Source organism: Haliaeetus leucocephalus, unplaced genomic scaffold (assembly GCF_000737465.1).
Source record: "Haliaeetus leucocephalus isolate CR32 unplaced genomic scaffold, Haliaeetus_leucocephalus-4.0 Scaffold228, whole genome shotgun sequence".
In the NCBI taxonomy this organism is placed as follows: Eukaryota; Metazoa; Chordata; class Aves; order Accipitriformes; family Accipitridae; genus Haliaeetus; species Haliaeetus leucocephalus.
Window position 1 is genome coordinate 9,454,849 of NW_010972664.1, and position 18,021 is coordinate 9,472,869.

General features: G+C 37.3%; 1 protein-coding gene across 1 annotated transcript in view; it reads right to left on the minus strand.

Annotated features, from left to right (window-relative positions):
• EPHA6 (EPH receptor A6) overlaps nucleotides 1–18,021 on the minus strand; it is a 531,573-nt gene that overhangs the window by 125,239 nt on the left and 388,313 nt on the right. The window contains exons 7-8 of the mRNA XM_010567652.1: nucleotides 10,104–10,151; nucleotides 9,518–9,680 (exon numbers count right to left, since the gene is read on the minus strand). Coding sequence (XP_010565954.1) covers nucleotides 9,518–9,680; nucleotides 10,104–10,151 — 211 coding nt within the window. The remainder of the gene's footprint in view (nucleotides 1–9,517; nucleotides 9,681–10,103; nucleotides 10,152–18,021) is intronic.

The window sequence follows — 18,021 nt, forward strand, 5'->3', positions numbered from 1 at the left end:
ACATTGACAAAGTACCTACTTACAGTCTGGTTGGTCCTCACTGTCCAAGTACTACATGAGCAGAAAAAGAATTAGGCTCAGTTTTTTCTCTATCTCCTGTCTTGTGACTCCAAAGTTTTACTTCTTAAACTCAGTTACACTTGAACATTTTGACCACAGGACGTTTACCTAATTCTTACTGTCTGTTTCCATGAGAAACATAACATTGTTCTGAAAGGAGAATAAATAATTCTATTCAATGACCTCTGACAACGGTAATAAATGTAGAAAATAAAATATACTTTAGATTTATCAGGAAAGCAGCTTTGATTTTGTAAACTTGCAAACTGTTCCATAAGCAAAATCTTCAGCTTTCTTTAGGCACCAGATGATTAAATCTTAGGGAAATCACCTAGACTGCTGCCTAGAAAGCTCGGCAGGCTGTATTGTCTCACTTTGCAGTTGATGAAGCCCAACACCATGCACACATTGCTGCCCAAAGCCTCGTAAAATGCTGTTTCCAAGAAAAATATTTGGCTTCTAAATAATATTTGTGAGTTGGTTTAGAAATTAGCAGTGTAGACTGGCTTTGTAATAGTAGTAAACCAAATAAAAACAATAGTAGTTTAAGTCAAACTTTCAGCAAAACCAACTTCTTTTTGCCATTAGGTTTCTGTCCATATAATTTAGTGGAGATATGCACAGGCAGTAAATTACAAGGTATTCAGTATCTGTGGTCATAAGCTCTCCACAGACAAGTTAAATCATCCAATAAATGATGTAGCAAATATTCACTGAATGGCTAATCTCCAAAATGGCATCTAGTGATATTATGGGAATGGATTCTAGCTCTGCGTTGAGTTACGTTCCACAGTGTCAGATTTAGTTGGAAAAATACAACATAATAAATATCATGCCACACAAATAACAATGCAAATAATAACAGGCTCTCCAAATCACATGCTGAATACTACTTTCAGCCTAGTGGGGCTTGTGCTACATGTTGCAAAGACTGTTACAGCCAGGCACACTTTGAAGTTGTAAATGGAGGAGGAGGTTTTAGATGTGTCTGTCTTGCCCATCTCTGCAATGGAAGGGAGAGGACAAACTGCAGCCCTCTGTTTTTTTTTTTTTAATAGGAAAAAGAGGTGTGCAAAAATAGTGAATTCAGCAGGAGAAAAGCAAACCACGGGCTCAGATAAATTAGCTGTGGTTTTCTTCAACAGACATTCATTGCCAAGGAGACAACCCAAGGAGACAACCCAACCTCATGAATTAAGGTGCAAATGTACAGACTGATTCCATGGTCCAAAGAAGCACTCTGCAGCTATCATGATGAAGAAAGTCACATGTCCTGGATCATTTCTGCTGAGCGGAGCTGCTATGTCTTGGTGTTTAACAGAATGCAATCTATCAGTTTAATAACCTGTATTTTCTATCAGGAACCAGATTCAGATTCATGAAGGGGAGAAATTCTGGACTGACTTAATTCTTTCCACCTCTAAGCAACATGATTCTTAGCTGAGATTGTACGTACTTAAAAAGTGATCATTCTCTTTCTCTTGTTTGTATTTTACTGTGTTGGCAGTGGTTCCAGAGTCCAAAACATTAGGATTTTTTTTTTTTTTCAAGTAGCCAAATCACTATAAGGGGCTTTCAGGCCTGAAACTTCCTGATGACCTTAATTTACTTGTCAGATAAAAATGTCAAATGACAGACAAGTATAATTGGAAAATGTGGATTTGTTAAAAACTGACAGAGAGGCAGGTAAGGCAAAATGATGGAAATACTTATTTTTGCTTGAAGTGATGCCTGTAGAAATCAATAAAGGCACAGTGCAGTGAACAACACATATATAAGCACATGTGTATGCGCATACACAGACTCTTCACATGCAGGTAAAAGGTACCATAAAACACTATCTAGGCAGTGAGAAGACAGTAATCAGGGACACTTAATAATTAATTTTTTTACAGCATTTTGCCATTCTACATTAAATTCAGCATGTCCCTTGATCTCTGTTCTTTTCTCATTTATCCAGCTTTCTCTTAAGGTAAAGTTCAAGTTGTAAATAGTAAGAGCTTTAACATGTATTGTTTCTATTGTGCATGTTCTTGAATCTTTTTTTTCATTTCCTGCTTTTTCTTTCTTCATTTGTCCTCTCCATCATCTGTGCATATTGGTATACGACCCTGTGTTTCTCCTCAGGACTATTCTTGATTATGCAAGACAGAAAAACTCCGTTTAAAAAACAATTATGATGGACTGCAAAGCCAAGTAAGTTCCTGCAACCTTATTTCATCTCTTTGTGTGTACCTATTAAGAGTGTTGCATTTAATCATAGAAGTACATAGCATTTTTTCCAGAATCTCATTTGTTAGACAACATGGTCAGCATTCATGTAGCTAAAATCAGTCTTTTGTTGTCTCTACACTGTCCAGTGCATGGTCTCATATCTGCCAACTATGCACCACCCAAATCTGTCCAGTGCAGGGATGATTAGTAGCTCTGTGATCACAGGGACGAATGTGGCTGTATCACGTATGGGGCCATACTCCATTTGATAGTTAAAGCTGATAGGCAAGGGGGTGAGGAAGTGCTGGTGCAACAGGAATATGTAAACCACTAGCACTGCTAAGACTCACAGGGGAGCTTAGTACCTGTCTAACTGGGCTGGCTGTTTTGTCTTTTAGTATGTTTCATTCTCTCTGCCTGTCTGCTCAATCAGTTCATTTTGACAAAAACTTACTTTAAAAAATGGGTAGCATAAGACAAGGAAAAGGATTTATTACTTATCCCAGCAGATGATTACATAGTATATTATAACATCTGGGTGTCAAAACTCTCCAAACACATTGTAGCTGCAACTGATGTGACTAGTTAAAGTGGTGATTTGATTTTAAAACTGCAGCATGTCTCATACATGTACCCAGAAGCATATTATCCAGATAAACTCTTCACTCTCATTACTCTTCATGCTTAACTCAGATTATATGCCCAAAATGACATTTAGAGTGTTTAACTGCATCATTCCAGCTTCGTCGCTATAACACCATGCCCAGAAATCCCTTCTGCATCCAGCCTGGTGTCAGTTCTGTCCCCACCATCTACTCTTTACATCCATGCCCTGTCTCAGCTCTTCTCTGGGTTCTTCACTCAAACGTGTGGAGAAGAAGCTTGCACTTTTTCTCCTTTCTGTGCTGAAGGGAAATATCCTGAGGCTTCTTCACTTCCTCACTGGGCAGACTGGAAGAAATGGTGCAGACCTTTTAGTCACAGTGCAAGAGGATGAAAGACAGAGAGAATCTTCCAGCTCTGTTGCCCTTTCTTTTCTTTGAGCAAATTTTTCAAAAACTTTTAAAGGGTTGTGTATTTGGTATAAAAGGGCTGGAAGCCCTAATGACAGCTCACTTCCGTCTCTTAGCTACATGCTTTAGTTATTTCAATCTGACATCTATCAGGCCATGGACCTTCCAGCAGACTGAAAGATAAAAAAGTGACAGAAAGACAGCTAGACAGATAATAGTGAGTAGCTGCAAGATAGATAAGTGTGGACGGTGAGAACTGGAGCTCTGATAGACAGGAACTGGCTGTCAGATGGATTTACAAGGCATTGTAAACAACAGTGCTTAAGAACAATAGGAAAGAAAAATATAAAGTCTAATTAGGGTAACCTTTACATTTTCAGAAGTGCTGCAGTTCCTGTGCTCCAGTGAGCTGATGGGCTCTAGTCTAGGGGGGAATGTGGGAAAGGGGGAAGGCAATGGAAAGGCAATCTTAAAAAGGACTTTTAAAAAGGAAAACTAATGCCATCACTAGCATAAGAATGTAAAACTCTCTGGAATGTATTTGCTTGAAAAGCCTTCTTCCAAGTGTTGCCCCTAACATTAGCTCTCTGACCAGTGGATGAACGGAAAGCCTGTGCAAGCAGTTTGAGATCTGAGCAAGGATGTGGCTCTTGTTTAAGAAATGGAGAGGAAAAGTAAAGTCTCTGGGGCTTCTGGGCACATACATTAGAGAAATCAGATAGGCCAAAGTCATATGTGAGGAACAAATGGCTGAAAATACAAAACACAGTAAGGAAATACTTCAACATTAAAGTGAGACATTCTGAGGTATCCAGTGCTGACTACTACTGAATGAATAGTAGGACTAGACAGACGTGGAGAGAGATCCAGCAAGATTTAGTTTCTAAATATGAGATATGTGCCATCTCATTTGATTTTTTCAACCAGAAATTTAATTTACTATTGTTAAAACATCAAACATTCTAACCAAAAAAAAAATCTCCATTTTGCATTGGCAATTCAATGTATTTCTAAAAATCCTAGGGACAGCTTCTCTGTTGTGGCACAAATCAGAGCATGTACTTGAAACAATACTGGACCTCTATCAGAGTCAATGATTCAGGACCCCTCTCTTGAGCTTTGGAGTTCTGGAAAGAATGGAGCTCAGGGTCTAAATCACATCTGGTGGCAAATCCAAAATAGCATGATTTAAGGCTGAAAAGTTAAAGATAGATTTTGTGGATGTGGGAAGAGGAGGAAGAATGTGAGAATTCAGCAGATCTGGCAATACAAGAAAGTCACCATCTCTGCCTACAGTAAAGGAATTAAAGTTATTGTTTCATCAGGATCAGGGTTTCAGGCCAATAAATTTTTCACAGTCCTCAAATGTATAAAATACCTAATCAGGTATTCTATTAGCATTTCTAAAAATTTTAATTTTTTATTGTTAATACAATTTATTTGAGGCATACAAAAGCCTGCATTTCTTTTGGATTAAAAATCATCATGTGCTTACATTTATCACTCTGTTTGGCCCAACCACTAGTCCACACTGCACACACGCTAGTTTGCCCTTTAGGTTCCTCCTGGAACAAGCCAACTAGTTCCCTTTCAGATTTTTTCTTCCTAACGATGGGAAGGCTGACATGGAAAATACCCTTGGTTTTAGAACAAGCCCTGCACAAGAAAGCAACAGCATGAAAACACTGTACTGCCTAACAGCTGTAAATTGTTCAATATTTTACAAATTCCTTTAGGCACGAGGGCCTCTGAGGTGATACAGTAAAAAACATTCCTCCAGAAAAAAAGAATGCTTTGAATCATTAATTAAAAACAAAAACCAAAGGCTTCCATAAAAAGCTAGTTAGAAGGCAGAAAGAGAAAAATAGAGAGGGAGAGAGAAAACAGTTAGAGATTAAAGTATGTTTGCTCTGGGACAAATGATTTTTTTTTTGTTCTCAGAATACATTTTATTCTATCCTAGGAAGGACCAGAGTTTTTTGTGGTGACTCAGATAGCTGGTACTCCTCATACCAGGTACTTCTGATACAATCAGGAGGTATCTATACTAGGGGTAATGGTTTTAAAATAAAAGAGGGTAGAGTTAGACTAGATATAAGGAAGGAATTTTTTACAATGAGAATGGTGAAACACCAGAATGGGTTGCCCAGAGAGGTGGTAGATGCCCCATCCCTAGGAACATTTAAGGTCAGGTTGGACAGGGCTTTGAGCAACCAGATCTTGTCGGACGAGATGACATTTAAAGGTCCCTTCCAACCCAAACTATTCTATGATCCTACACATAAAAGCAGGAACTACAAGTGAGGTTATGCTTCAATTTATAGCCACAGCAGCAGTACACATGTGTGTGCTGGAGTGTATGAATCCCTGTCAGCTTTGCTAGAAGTGTTTTTCCTGTAAGGTAGTGAAACGGGGAGACTGAATAAAATGGCAATAAGGAACACCACCAAAAGCAGTATTTACTATGTTTTGCAAAGGTATTACATTTCCCAGCAGCAGCCTCTTAGCTTTAACAGTGGAAGAAATGCCTTACAACATCCATTCATCCACCCCTGCTTCCTTGAAGAGAATTTTTCTGACTTCTCCAGGTAACTCCATCTCCTTTCAGAAAGAAAGTACAAATTTTACTCTATTAGATGTTCTATTTATTGGTCTCTGCAGCAGGGACAAGAGTTCAACAGCAACATGCTCCCCAAGCAATGGCTGCCTCAGTCTGCTAGTTGGTAAGTGAGGGTGCTTCTCAAAAATCAGATCAGCATTGCATGATTAACTAACTTTTTTCATTACTGCTACAGAGTTGGTCTTTTTTCTGCCTCATGCACCACCATTAATAATTATACCAAAATGTCTTAGTGTTCCTAGTGAAGATGTATCTAATTTTATCCTATATAACTGAAGTGGCACAGATAGTGTTTCAACCAGTAAACTGGAGAAAGCATGACAGCACTGTCCTGCCAAGGACAGTATGTTTTAGGACACTGATATACACGTCTCACAGTTGATGAACCGTTACTTTTTTACAACTTGTCTATCACTTTAAAGAAAAATCCTAATTTTGGATTCCTCACTTTACCACTGTTTATTAACAAATTATGTCAATACTGAAGCAGGGTAAATGGAATAACTTTGGATGTTCACCTGTAACTGGTCCTGGAATTCTTCTCTAGATGCTAAGACTATAACATGTATAATCAGTAGAGAGCTGAAGGATATTACAAGCTATTGCCAATTGAGAAGGATTTTTATCAAACACTTGACTTATTCTTTGTCATTTTTATGAGATTGTTGGTTGATAAATTTTCTGTTGACAGCACAGACTTTAAAACACTATTCTTCCCAGCCTTCTCATGAAACCGTTAACTTTATATAAAATCAGTATAGCTCACATTAAATTAATTAAAATCTGGCTAACTGAAAGACCACAAAAAGTAACTGCAAATGTGGAATTTTCACCAAGTAATTTATTTCTAATGGGTAGGGATGGAGGGAGCTGCAATAATCTGCCTTGGTCTAATATTATTTGGTATCTTTCAGAATAATTGAGAAGAATATATATTAAAAAAACAGAAAATTTTCAGCTGAGCTGCATACTGTCAAAGTAGTAAATAATGAAGATAGATTCCTACACGGCTTGACCTGGACTGGTTTGTAAGATAGATGCATGCCAGCAAGGGAGACAACATTTACTTGTACTGATATAACTATGCAGTCCAAGTCTCAACACAACACTCCCCAATCCCTCCATCTAAATGTAGGTCAGTATCTTGGAATACAACTGTACTGACAAAAATGTTGCTATGTTCTAGTTATTCAGCTGTGTAAGACAATGCCCTAGTTCAGGCAGCAAGTGCTTAGACCTATAAGTAAAAGAAAACTGAATTATAAAGAGGTAAGTGGTGTTAGGTCTGTTTATGGCATCATAAACAGATTTAGTTTTCCAGTTTAATTTAGTATCAAGTTCAGCTCTGATGTCATAATTCAAAAAGGATGTTAAGATTTTGGAGAGCTATAAAATTATTCCATGTTTGGAAAATATTTTTTTTTTTTTTTTTTTAGAGTGAGAGAAAGCATTTATATCACTTATGGGAAAGACAAGAGAATTCTTAAAAATGGCATACACACATTTAGATGAGGAAGAGATTTCTGGTAGTATTTGGCTTTTTAATTTGGCAGAAAAGTGTCTGAAGGTAGAAGCTAAATAAAAAAATTCAGCCTAGAAATAAGGTGCAAATTTTTAATTATGAGGCTTAAGCACTGGCACTATCTACCTATAAATATGGTGAGCTCCCCACTACTGGAAGACTTTAAATCAAGACTATTTGTATATGGTAGATATTACATTTCAATCTACTATCATTAGCTGTCTGGAAAAGTTACTGAGTTAGACATTTGGCTTGTGTTATGAAAGGGGTACAAATGAATGATCATAATCAACTGATATTGCCTTAAAGTTTAGAATAGGCCAATTTTCAAGATACTACTGTGAGGAAGTAAGATATCTGGAGAGTAACAAGGCATCATTTGACTGGTCAGTAAGTCCTGCTTCAATCTGAAATAAGTAATATTTACCAACAGGCACTTACTTTACTTTTTTTCCCCTTTGAAATCTAAAGCAGTACTGCATAAATATTTGAATAAGACCACAGGCCTTTGAACTACCCTTTTAATTAAACTGAAGTCTTTATCTAGCTCCAGGTACCATTTCAAACAGCGGAAGAATTTCTCTCAACCTCCATCTCAATTGATCATAAACAAAAACTCTTCTGTCTGCATTTTCTTTCAATCACACAATTTATAACAAATCAAATACTTTTAGTCAGGGACAAGCTTAAGCAATAAACATTGGTAAACAGCAAATATATAATGTGCATTTATGTTTCACCATCAAGATTCATACTGAGTACTTAGAAGTAATAGAGGTAATAAATGTTTAAGAGTGTTGTGAGCTCTAACTCACCATGCAGCCCAAGAGCCAGTTGCATTAGTGCAACTGAGAAGGAGACTTGAGGCTGGGAAGGAATGGGTGGAATCTCACTGCCAGGAGATGTTTCTATCAGCATTGCCAATGAGAAAAATGTCACTGGAACCACAGTCTTCCTGATTTAGATGAGTAAGTCACATTTCCACAAACATGACAGGCTCATAGAGGTTTAAATACCATTTACTTTTGGTAAAAGTTATGTCCCTGGGTGCCTAAAGCCTAGTATTTATTGCATCAGAAGATGTAGACGGGATCTACCGGAATTCTTTAAAGCACCCAAGTGTTCAACTCCTATTCAAACCAATTGGCTTAAGTACCCAGAAAATTTAAAAAAGTCTAATTAGGCATTAAGCACTTGGAAATCTATCCCTAAAACATTTTTGAATTAGAAGTTAAGAAGCAATGAAAATGGTACACAAACCCATGGGTGCTCTTGAAAATACTTACATAGTTTTGAGTCTGTACTTCAGCTTAAGCAACTTGAATTCTAAAACACTAATGAAAAACATGGTATACATAATTGGTTAATTAAAGTAATTTCATTAATGAGTGTTTTAGTGTTGTATCTACGACACTAATTTTATCTGAAATGCTTGTAAATACCTTGTTTGCAGTTTCTTTGAACATGGAGGGTGATACATGACTGAAATATAAAATTGTTCAGAGCATGAACATCACACATAGCATCAAGCTTTTTTTTGCATATTCTGTAGGAATATGAAGGCTTTTTGCTTCTTACTGGCAAATTTAGTAGGCTTACTGGTTGACAGAAATGCATATAAAAGTTTTCTATTTGTTAAATTTTTCTTTATTTTTTTCATTTGTAGAGTCTGGAAGCACTAACAACTACCGAGAAAAGACTCCATCACGGTGTTCTGGGAGATTGCATGAAGCTGCTGGACTTAGTAAAGGCTGACTAAGGGTATTTCCAGATGTCAAAAGGAAGGCCTTCTTTAAGCAAAGAAAGGATCATAGAATCACAGAATATCTCAAGTTGGAAGGGACCCATAAAGAAATTTTGCAGAAGAAAACATTCCTTCAGCTGCAGTGATGGGCTAAAATTTCTCTTTGTTGTTACAAATCCAGAAGTGTGAGGCTGAAGCTTACTTGTTTTTTATCATATAGCAGTGGTCATTTTGTGATAAGCAAATGGTATGGATTCAGCCATTTAAACTCCCAATGTCTCACTGTTTTAGAATTAGATGCTACTTCTATTGTATCTGATTATTTTTCCTTCAGTGAAACTTACTTTCATCTCCAGTTTCAAATTCAAACTTCTGGCTATAGCCGCTGTATCCTGCTGCCGTCCTGACTCTGATATGAAATATATACTTGGTGGCTGGCTTGAGACCTGTGATGATAACACTTGGAGCCTTGGACCTTGTGGAGGAATAGCTGAGCTGCTCATGCTCCTGAGGGACAAAAGAGGGGAGAAACGATATCAAGTTGAGTTGTACAAAGTTTGCAAAAATGATATAGCAGAACTGAAGCTCCATATTCTTCTCATGAATGTAAAATGTGTTTATAAAAGGAAGTGCAGGTATGGATTTCTGTACTTTGATTTTGTGCTCTAGTCATAATGTATGATATGGCCTTGACTTAGATTTCAATTTTTTTCTTTAATCTTGCATATAAACACATCACATCTTTGTGACTTGGGTTAGTAATTACACTGTAGTCAAAACAATATGGAATTAGTACAAGACTACATTCACAGAAAATGGCAGCTAGAATGGTAGCTAAGTATTTTTGCACAATGGACAAACTAGGAGGTCAGTAAATACTAGTAAGCTGTAAGGTAAAGATGTGGGAGTATTCAAACACCCGCTACTCACTTCTACCCTCAGGTAGTGCCAAAATGCCGGCGCTATCCGTGGGTAGACCTGTGGGTAAAAGAAAATAAAAATTAACTTTTTCTTTAAAGTCTGTAAATTTCTAGCATGGTTCAACTGCTTTCACTGCTGTTGAACTTAATTTCTCTTTCCAGGTAGCTGCAATGTGGTCGTACATGAAATTCCCTTTCACACTCTATAAGGAGAAACACTCTCTGCAAAAGTCCCCTGTTACTCTCCTAGCAGTTGATCCTGGGCATCTGCTGAGAATTCCTGACTCTCGCAGAGATCCCTGAGAACTATGGTGTGCAGAGATCACTGGGAGATACCACTGCAGCCCAGCTGCTGTGGTATGGAGACCAGCCACATCGATTGCTGTGCAAAAACGAAGTGCTGCTTTGATAGGCAGGTCACTGACGATACTTTTACATGAGGGGATGACTTAGAAGAAGAGAGAGCTTATTCCCTGTCATTAGTTACTGTCACTTGATAAATCAGTAATCTGTAATATTTCATATGGTGCCTTAAGGCTAGCTTTACTTCATTGCAGCAGGATTTGTCTCCAAACTGACATAGGAGCAGAAACGTCCTTGGCATACGCTTAACAATCCAACTGTGATACACATAGGGCACCACATACATTTATTATACCATGCAGTAATATTAGAGTGCGTATAAGTTATTCAAAGGGTGCTTCCAGCCTGTTAAGAAGGAAACAACCTGGTTTGCAGAAGAGATATAACCAGAAGAACAGGTTTCAGTTAGATTCTATTGGACTCTTAACCTCTTCTGAGCAACATACAGATATTTTTTATATAAAACAAGCAGTTTTATATAAAACATGCTGAGTCAACTTCAGTCGTGGCGTAACAAAGTCACATTAGCATAGGGCAGCAGGTATATCAGTATTCCCCCAGTAGGCATACAAGATGGCTAAGAATACCAAATTAAAAAACAAACACACAGAAATAACCTAATGATTCTGTTAAGTGAAGGAGGAGAAGGAAGGCAACAAGGACCAATATCTAAAATAGTTGGATTTAATGCTCACTTCAAACAGTGGAAATAGTTTGAGAAACTATAGTAAGAGGAAGTGTTGATTTGTTCTACAGCCTATTACCAAGTTTTGAAACAGCTAGAAGCATCTATTTAAACTGAAATAGCAAGACACAGTGTACATGTAAACTTACGGATGGAGATGATGATTAATATACCATCTAACAACCTCTATAAGTATCAGATTTCCCCCACTTACTTGAAATGTTGTAACTTTGAACAGGTTACTGGATTTTAAACATACTTTTTTTTTTTAGAAATTTCAGAAAATATCTATTTTCTTCTGACAGAAGGCCAACTTGTTAAAGTGATGGATTATTTTTTTGGCAATTAGGCTTGCTTCAACTTGAAAAATATAATAGGTTAATACTCAGATTTGTAAGGAAATAGAGAACTCCAACACATACAGAGGAGTTTTCATACTACTTTATGGACATTTCACAAACATTGAGTGTGTCATGAAAAACTAATTTCTATTCTATAGCCTTGTTATATGTGCAATTTCCAGGGACTTCCATGTGTAGAGGGGTCATATAACTTTTAACTTGGCCAGGGTACGCAAACTTGCAGAATACAAGACTTGAATTTATTTAGTAATGAAGCTGCTGGCTAAAGTGTGTACATTTCTGCCCAAAGAGACCAAGTCTTTCAACACAAGCTAGCAACCAGCTAAAAATCAATCTAAGAATTAGAAAAAAAAAGAAACCACCTGATTTTGCACTATCCTAAGATCACACTGACTCATAGGTATGGCCCAATGTTTGTGATCTTGCCTGTTAAATACAAAATCAATATAAGACTCTGTTTCTGCACTTCAGTCCAGGTAAAGACAGGACAACAATTGAAGAAAAGATTCTGGATATGTTCATTAAACGTTATGTAAACAGCAATGCTTGTTTTATACAGGTATTAGTACGCTTCAGTTCAAAGTTTTAGAGAGTACTATGTGCTCCATCTATCATGGCCCAAACATAGGTGGGCAGAGACCTTAAACTCTGCAATGCTCTGTAAATTTTTACTTAGGCTCTGTCCGCAAGCTGTAAGATAAAGAGGAGAACAGCACCTAAGGGATTTTCACTGTACAAGGTAATAGTTGCAAGCCACTTCCTTTCCCCAGACTACCTTGCTGCTTGAAATCAAGTTCTAAGCATGTAACATTTTACTGTTTTTTTCTGACCTGCTGGAGAGATTGCAGAAATGATTTGATGGAATTGTACAGAGAAATATGTTCAGAGGAGGATGGAAATGGAAATTTTGTCAAAAAGTGGTAGAGACTCCCCAAGACTCAATAGTAAGATTTACTCCCTGAAGTCTGCAGAACAAGACCAGTGGCAGCAAAGAACTGGGAATGACTTCTGAAAAAATCAACCTGAGCTATATCTGTTATGTTGTATCTGTTATCACAGGCTAACTACTGCTTCTGTAAAACATAGCATTTGGGATATAGCGTCTCCGTAACCAGGGATGTGGACAGACAGTAATCAAGTATAATTATTTGTAGTTGGTCAAAGATAATGAGTGTGACAAGGACTGTGATGGTAACATTTAATCAACAAAATGGGTTCCTCTGTCCACGTGGGCAGGCTGTGGCTAACAGCAACTTCCTGAGGTGCAGCCATCTCTGCCTGTCCTTTCTGGGCAGTGGAATGGATTTTGGTCACCTCCAAGGGTTGTCTGGCTTGCTGCCCCCTCACCACCTGCCTGGGGCTGCCTGCAGGAGGCCCTGAGGGGTCGCACCTCTGTACCCTCCCAGCTCCTTTTTCCTTCCTTTCTGCAGCCTCTTATGCCATCCATCACAGAGTCTGAAAAACAATGTCTAGGAGTACACAATGATAAAAGTAATACTGCTGCTATACGGGAAAGTGGGTAGGATTTGCTATTGCAAGTGAAATAGGCAAAAGGGAACCTGTCACTTTGGTGTGTTTGAGAATAAAAAGTTTCAGAAGCCTGTACCTGAGGACAAAGCTGCTCAAACTCGAGACAAAATGATTAATAGCTGGAAACTTCACACTGGTTTATGTGAATGTTTCACACAAAGAAATCAGTCTTTTTGGACTGGATTCATACATAAGACAATTCTCCAAAGAGTGGATGCTTTGCCATTACTCCCTTCTCATGACAATGACAAGATCTGCAGCCTACCTGGAAAGCCAGAGCTTTCCACAGAGAAATGCAATTTGAGCTTGATGGGGGTGACTTTCAAGGCTGGCCACTCCTTCTGCCATGATCTTTCCCAGGAAGGCTAAAGATGGTCTCAGAATAAAACAATACAATTCTAGTCTTCAGTGAAGTATGGAATGCTTTGTCATACTTCTGACACGGATAATATGCACTTACTTTTGCATGGATTCTGGGTTCAAAAAGTGAATTTTAAACTACAGGACTTAGATGTACTTCCTGGATGTTAGTGTATGCTTTTACCAGACCCTGATTTTATGTTGTGGCAAAACTTAGACATATATCAGCCCTCCAGCCATGCACCCTATTTTCCATAGAAAGGAAGCATGGTTTTGTGGGCTAGAAGGAGCCACAGTATGCTCTGTCATAGATCTCTGACCTGGATAGTGAGGGGACCAGGATCAATGGGAATTGTCAAGGAATACATCTGTTCTGTATTTCTTGATGACTACAGAGGACTACTAGAAAACCTGCAAAATAAAAGAAAGGTTTCACTGATATGGCTGTATTTCCCATTGCATGTAAGCAGTAAGTGAACTGTTGGCCATTATATACAGCTCAGAGTTCATATAAAAGAAGAAGTACAAGAAATGTACTGATCCTTCACATTAGTATTAGAGCAGCATTTGTGATCTTAAGATGGCGTAGGACTCACAAGAAGCAGTTCTGAGAACACAGGGGCTGAGGGTTTAAACATAAATTAAAGGAGTCTATCTAATCTAATATACTTATATAACTACTAGTCAGAATCTGATATGAGGAAATTCACAAGACTTCTTCCATAGCCTACTGCAAATTTATCTTGGTGAAAATCTGTAATTAAAAAATAAATATAATCCAAATGACAAGTGAACCCAATATTATTACATGATGTAATACAAAGCCTATGACTAGCTATCTAAGTTAAACAGAATTATACTATGAACTTTGAAAATGTTATCTCTATTTCTAAGGAAATTGTATTCTTCTTATTGTTTGTGTGACTCTTCTTGTCAGTGGATTCAGTTCTGATTGAGTGACAGTGTTCACAAATCTGTGACAGTTTGGTCTGTGCACGAACAAGAAAACCTTTCAGAATCAAACTCCTTCCTGCAGCCACCTCTGCATGAGTATCTGAAGCTGTATCTATCCTAATTTTACATTTGGCTTTATAGTTAAGACATTTTTTCATATCTAAAGAAATAGACTGACTGAATGGAAGTTACAATAGTGCTACTGGTCTAAGACTAGACAAACTGATTTAATGGAGTAGCAGGATCAGAGTATAAAAAATAATGAAAAGCTTTCTGCTTTTGCAATGTACCAGAATAGCTGGATCTGTTCCATCAACATATGCAGTAATGAAACAGTTCTACTGTATGGCATCACCAGATTAAATGATAGTTCTTCACTCACTGAAATTAATTAATGAATGTCATATCCATTCAATATCCAGATGTTATATTATTGTGATGAGTATTACCATTTTTCTCATATGCTCAAAAGAAAGGGTATTCCCTCTGATGACTATTAACACTGACTTTTGTTAATAGTCAATTAACATTTATTTGACTGGCAAACAAATCTCCACACGCCACACCTATGTGAACATGTGTCCTGGTTTTGGCTGGGATAGAGTTAATTTTCTTTCTAGTAGCTGGTACAATGCTATGTTTTGGGTTCAGTGTGAGAAGAATGTTGATAACACACTGGTGTATTCAGTTGTCGCTCAGTAGTGTTTAGACTCAGTCAAGGATTTTTCAGCTTCTCATGCCCAGCCACCAAGAAGGCTGGAGGGGCACAAGAAGTTGGGAGGGGACATGGCCAGGGCAGCTGACCCCAACTGGCCAAAGGGGTATTCCATACCATGTGATGTCATGCCCAGTACATAAACTGGGGGGAGTTGGCCTTCAGGGGGGGAGATCGCTGCTTGGGAGCTAACTGGGCATCTGTTGGTGAGTGGTAAGCAACTGCATTGTGCATCACTTGTTTTGTATATTCCAATTCTTTTATTATTATTATTGTCATTTTAGTATTGTTATTATTATCATTATTAGTTTCTTCCTTTCTGTTCTATTAAACTGTTCTTATCTGAATCCACCAAGTTTTACCCTTTTCCTTTTGATTCTCTCCCCCATCCCACTGGGCAGAGGGGAAGTGAGTGAGTGGTTGTGTGGTGCTTAGTTGCTGGCTAGGGTTAAACCACAACAACATGCTGTCTCTAATTTTATCTCCCTGTTACTTCAAAGGGAAACAGCACAGAAATGAAGACTTTGTGCATATATATGAAATAAAATATTGATAAAGACTAACCAAAATGCGATGACCTTTTATCAGTTTAAACTCATACTGCAATCAAAGAGTTTACATTCTGATGCTATGGGTGAGAAAAAGTATATCTAACTAAAAATGTTTAGTGCAAAAAAATTAATGGAAATAAAAGCTGAAATGTAGAAATTTGCTCATAGTGCTCAAATAACCTTTAACAGATTAACTTTACCAGTAAAGCACTGATAAAAGTCCAGGTACTTTCACGTGTACAAGATTTGTCACCGTTAATATTTGAGTGGGAAAGAGAAACATGGCTCTAATCAAAATAGTATCACTCCTTATTTTAGCAATTGAAATAAAATAACCAAATATAATTCTCTATCATTTAGAATATATAATGGGAGCTCCAGAAATTACCACTGTCTTGTAATTGACTCTGTGTCTAGCTTATTTTATGAATGACCATCAAGGTATTCAGTTCATTGAGTCCCATGAGTAACTGAAAAGCCTTCTTAAACTCAGACTGGGGAAAGGGTTTTCAAAGGCTTCTGCCAGCTGAAAACATACTTGTTGTGTACCTACAACTTCCAAATATATGTGTGCAGAAAGAATCCAAGGAGACAGTAACTGAATTTATTATCAACTGCTTGCAAATACATTTTCTAGTTTATATCTATTGTCCTCCAACATGAAAATTCTGTACTTAAGCCATATAATCCTGCTTAGCCTTTTCAGAGTGCTATCACTTAGCAGAAAGAAATACTAATAGAGATTCAATCTATATACCACAGGGACGAGGTCTTTCTCCTGTGCACTAAAGCACAATGTCCAAGCTGAATAAGTACCACATTAAAGTAAAGAAGATTCAGAGCTCCACGATTCAGACATTATCAATGTTTAAATAAAAGCACCAATAATAAAAAAGAATCTTTTATGAGACCATTTGGTCACATTTTTCTTCTCTCCTAGATACATCAGTTTGAAGGATATACACAATGTGACCTACAGAGGAAGCATCATTATTTTAAAGGAACGACCACAATTCTGCAAGATAGGAATTTTTATTAATCATAGCTTTTCATCATGAAATGAAATCTCCAACCTCTTTCTTACTTTTCTCATGGAATCAGCTATAATGGCACTTAATTACCTTCCAAGTCACCTGAACTTTAATGTTGCGATACACATTAGAATAAAACAGTAGGTAATTACTAGGTATAGTCAATATATGATTAATCAGTTCAAATAGAATCTATTAAAGACAAATAACAGCTAACTGTGGAGTTTGTACCTACCGTCTGTGTTTCCCAAGAAAACCATAGCCCCCACAGGTCTAATTTAAGGAAATTGCTTCTGATTTATACTGACTATATTCCTCTCACAACTAATTTGTCCCCAATAATTCTCAAAAATTATTTTCTTTCTTTGAAATAAAATATTTCCATAATAGGATTTCTGAATGCCTAGTGCCCCTAGTCATGTCTCACATCTCATCTTACACAGATTGTTGTAGATGAGGAGTAATTACACTGAAATCAGTAAAATTAACTACACCTGGGAAACTCAAAGTCTATCTTTGAAAGCTTCTTTATATTTACTAATTTTGTGCATGATTTTCTCTTAGAAGACTATTTTGACCTACAGTGTATCTATTAACATGAATGCCAGCAGTAATATTTGGAAGATATTAGAGAAAAGACTCATAGCCTCAAAAATGTGCTTCTAACATTAATTACTATTTGATTACAATCAACATGATTAGGTAAATTCTCATTGCAATACAGAGTGATAAGAAAAATTACAATAATAGAAATAACAGTCAAAGATACCATCAATATTCTTCCTAATAATCTTGTACCTTTGGTTTCCAGCTGACCAGCAAACTTAAAGTAAATTTATAAAAGTAATTACAAAGATCTGAGGACCAATCTGAACTAAGATGAAAACACTGACAGGAGAAAGTAAGGCCATAGAGAAAATTGCCAATGGCTCTAGTGTTTGCTTCAGAGAAGAAACCTGCAGCATTTTAAGACAGCAGCCACTTCAGGTTGTAATCTTCTCCCTTCCCTTCTCAACCTCCCTTGTGATTAACCTGAGATGTAACAGTTTGGGGAGCTGAAATACTAAAGTGTGCTTTACCTGTTTGGCCTTTCAATATTTTATATTTTGATTGCCTGTCAGTCAGCTCATCACTTTCTCCATACATAAAGTAAAGCTGTCAACAAGAAAAGGGGAAGAACAGATAACCAATCGTAAAGAAAATATGGAAAGGTCAAAACTCAGCCAAACCTCACTTTAATTGGATTATATATCTGGAAAGGCAGAAATGAGTTGATGTGAGGTGAACCATGAAAAAGAGAAAATTAAATGAGGAGAGATGAGGACAGGGTGACTCTAAAACAGTGTTAACATTCTTGCCAGCACAACAGGGTGAGAG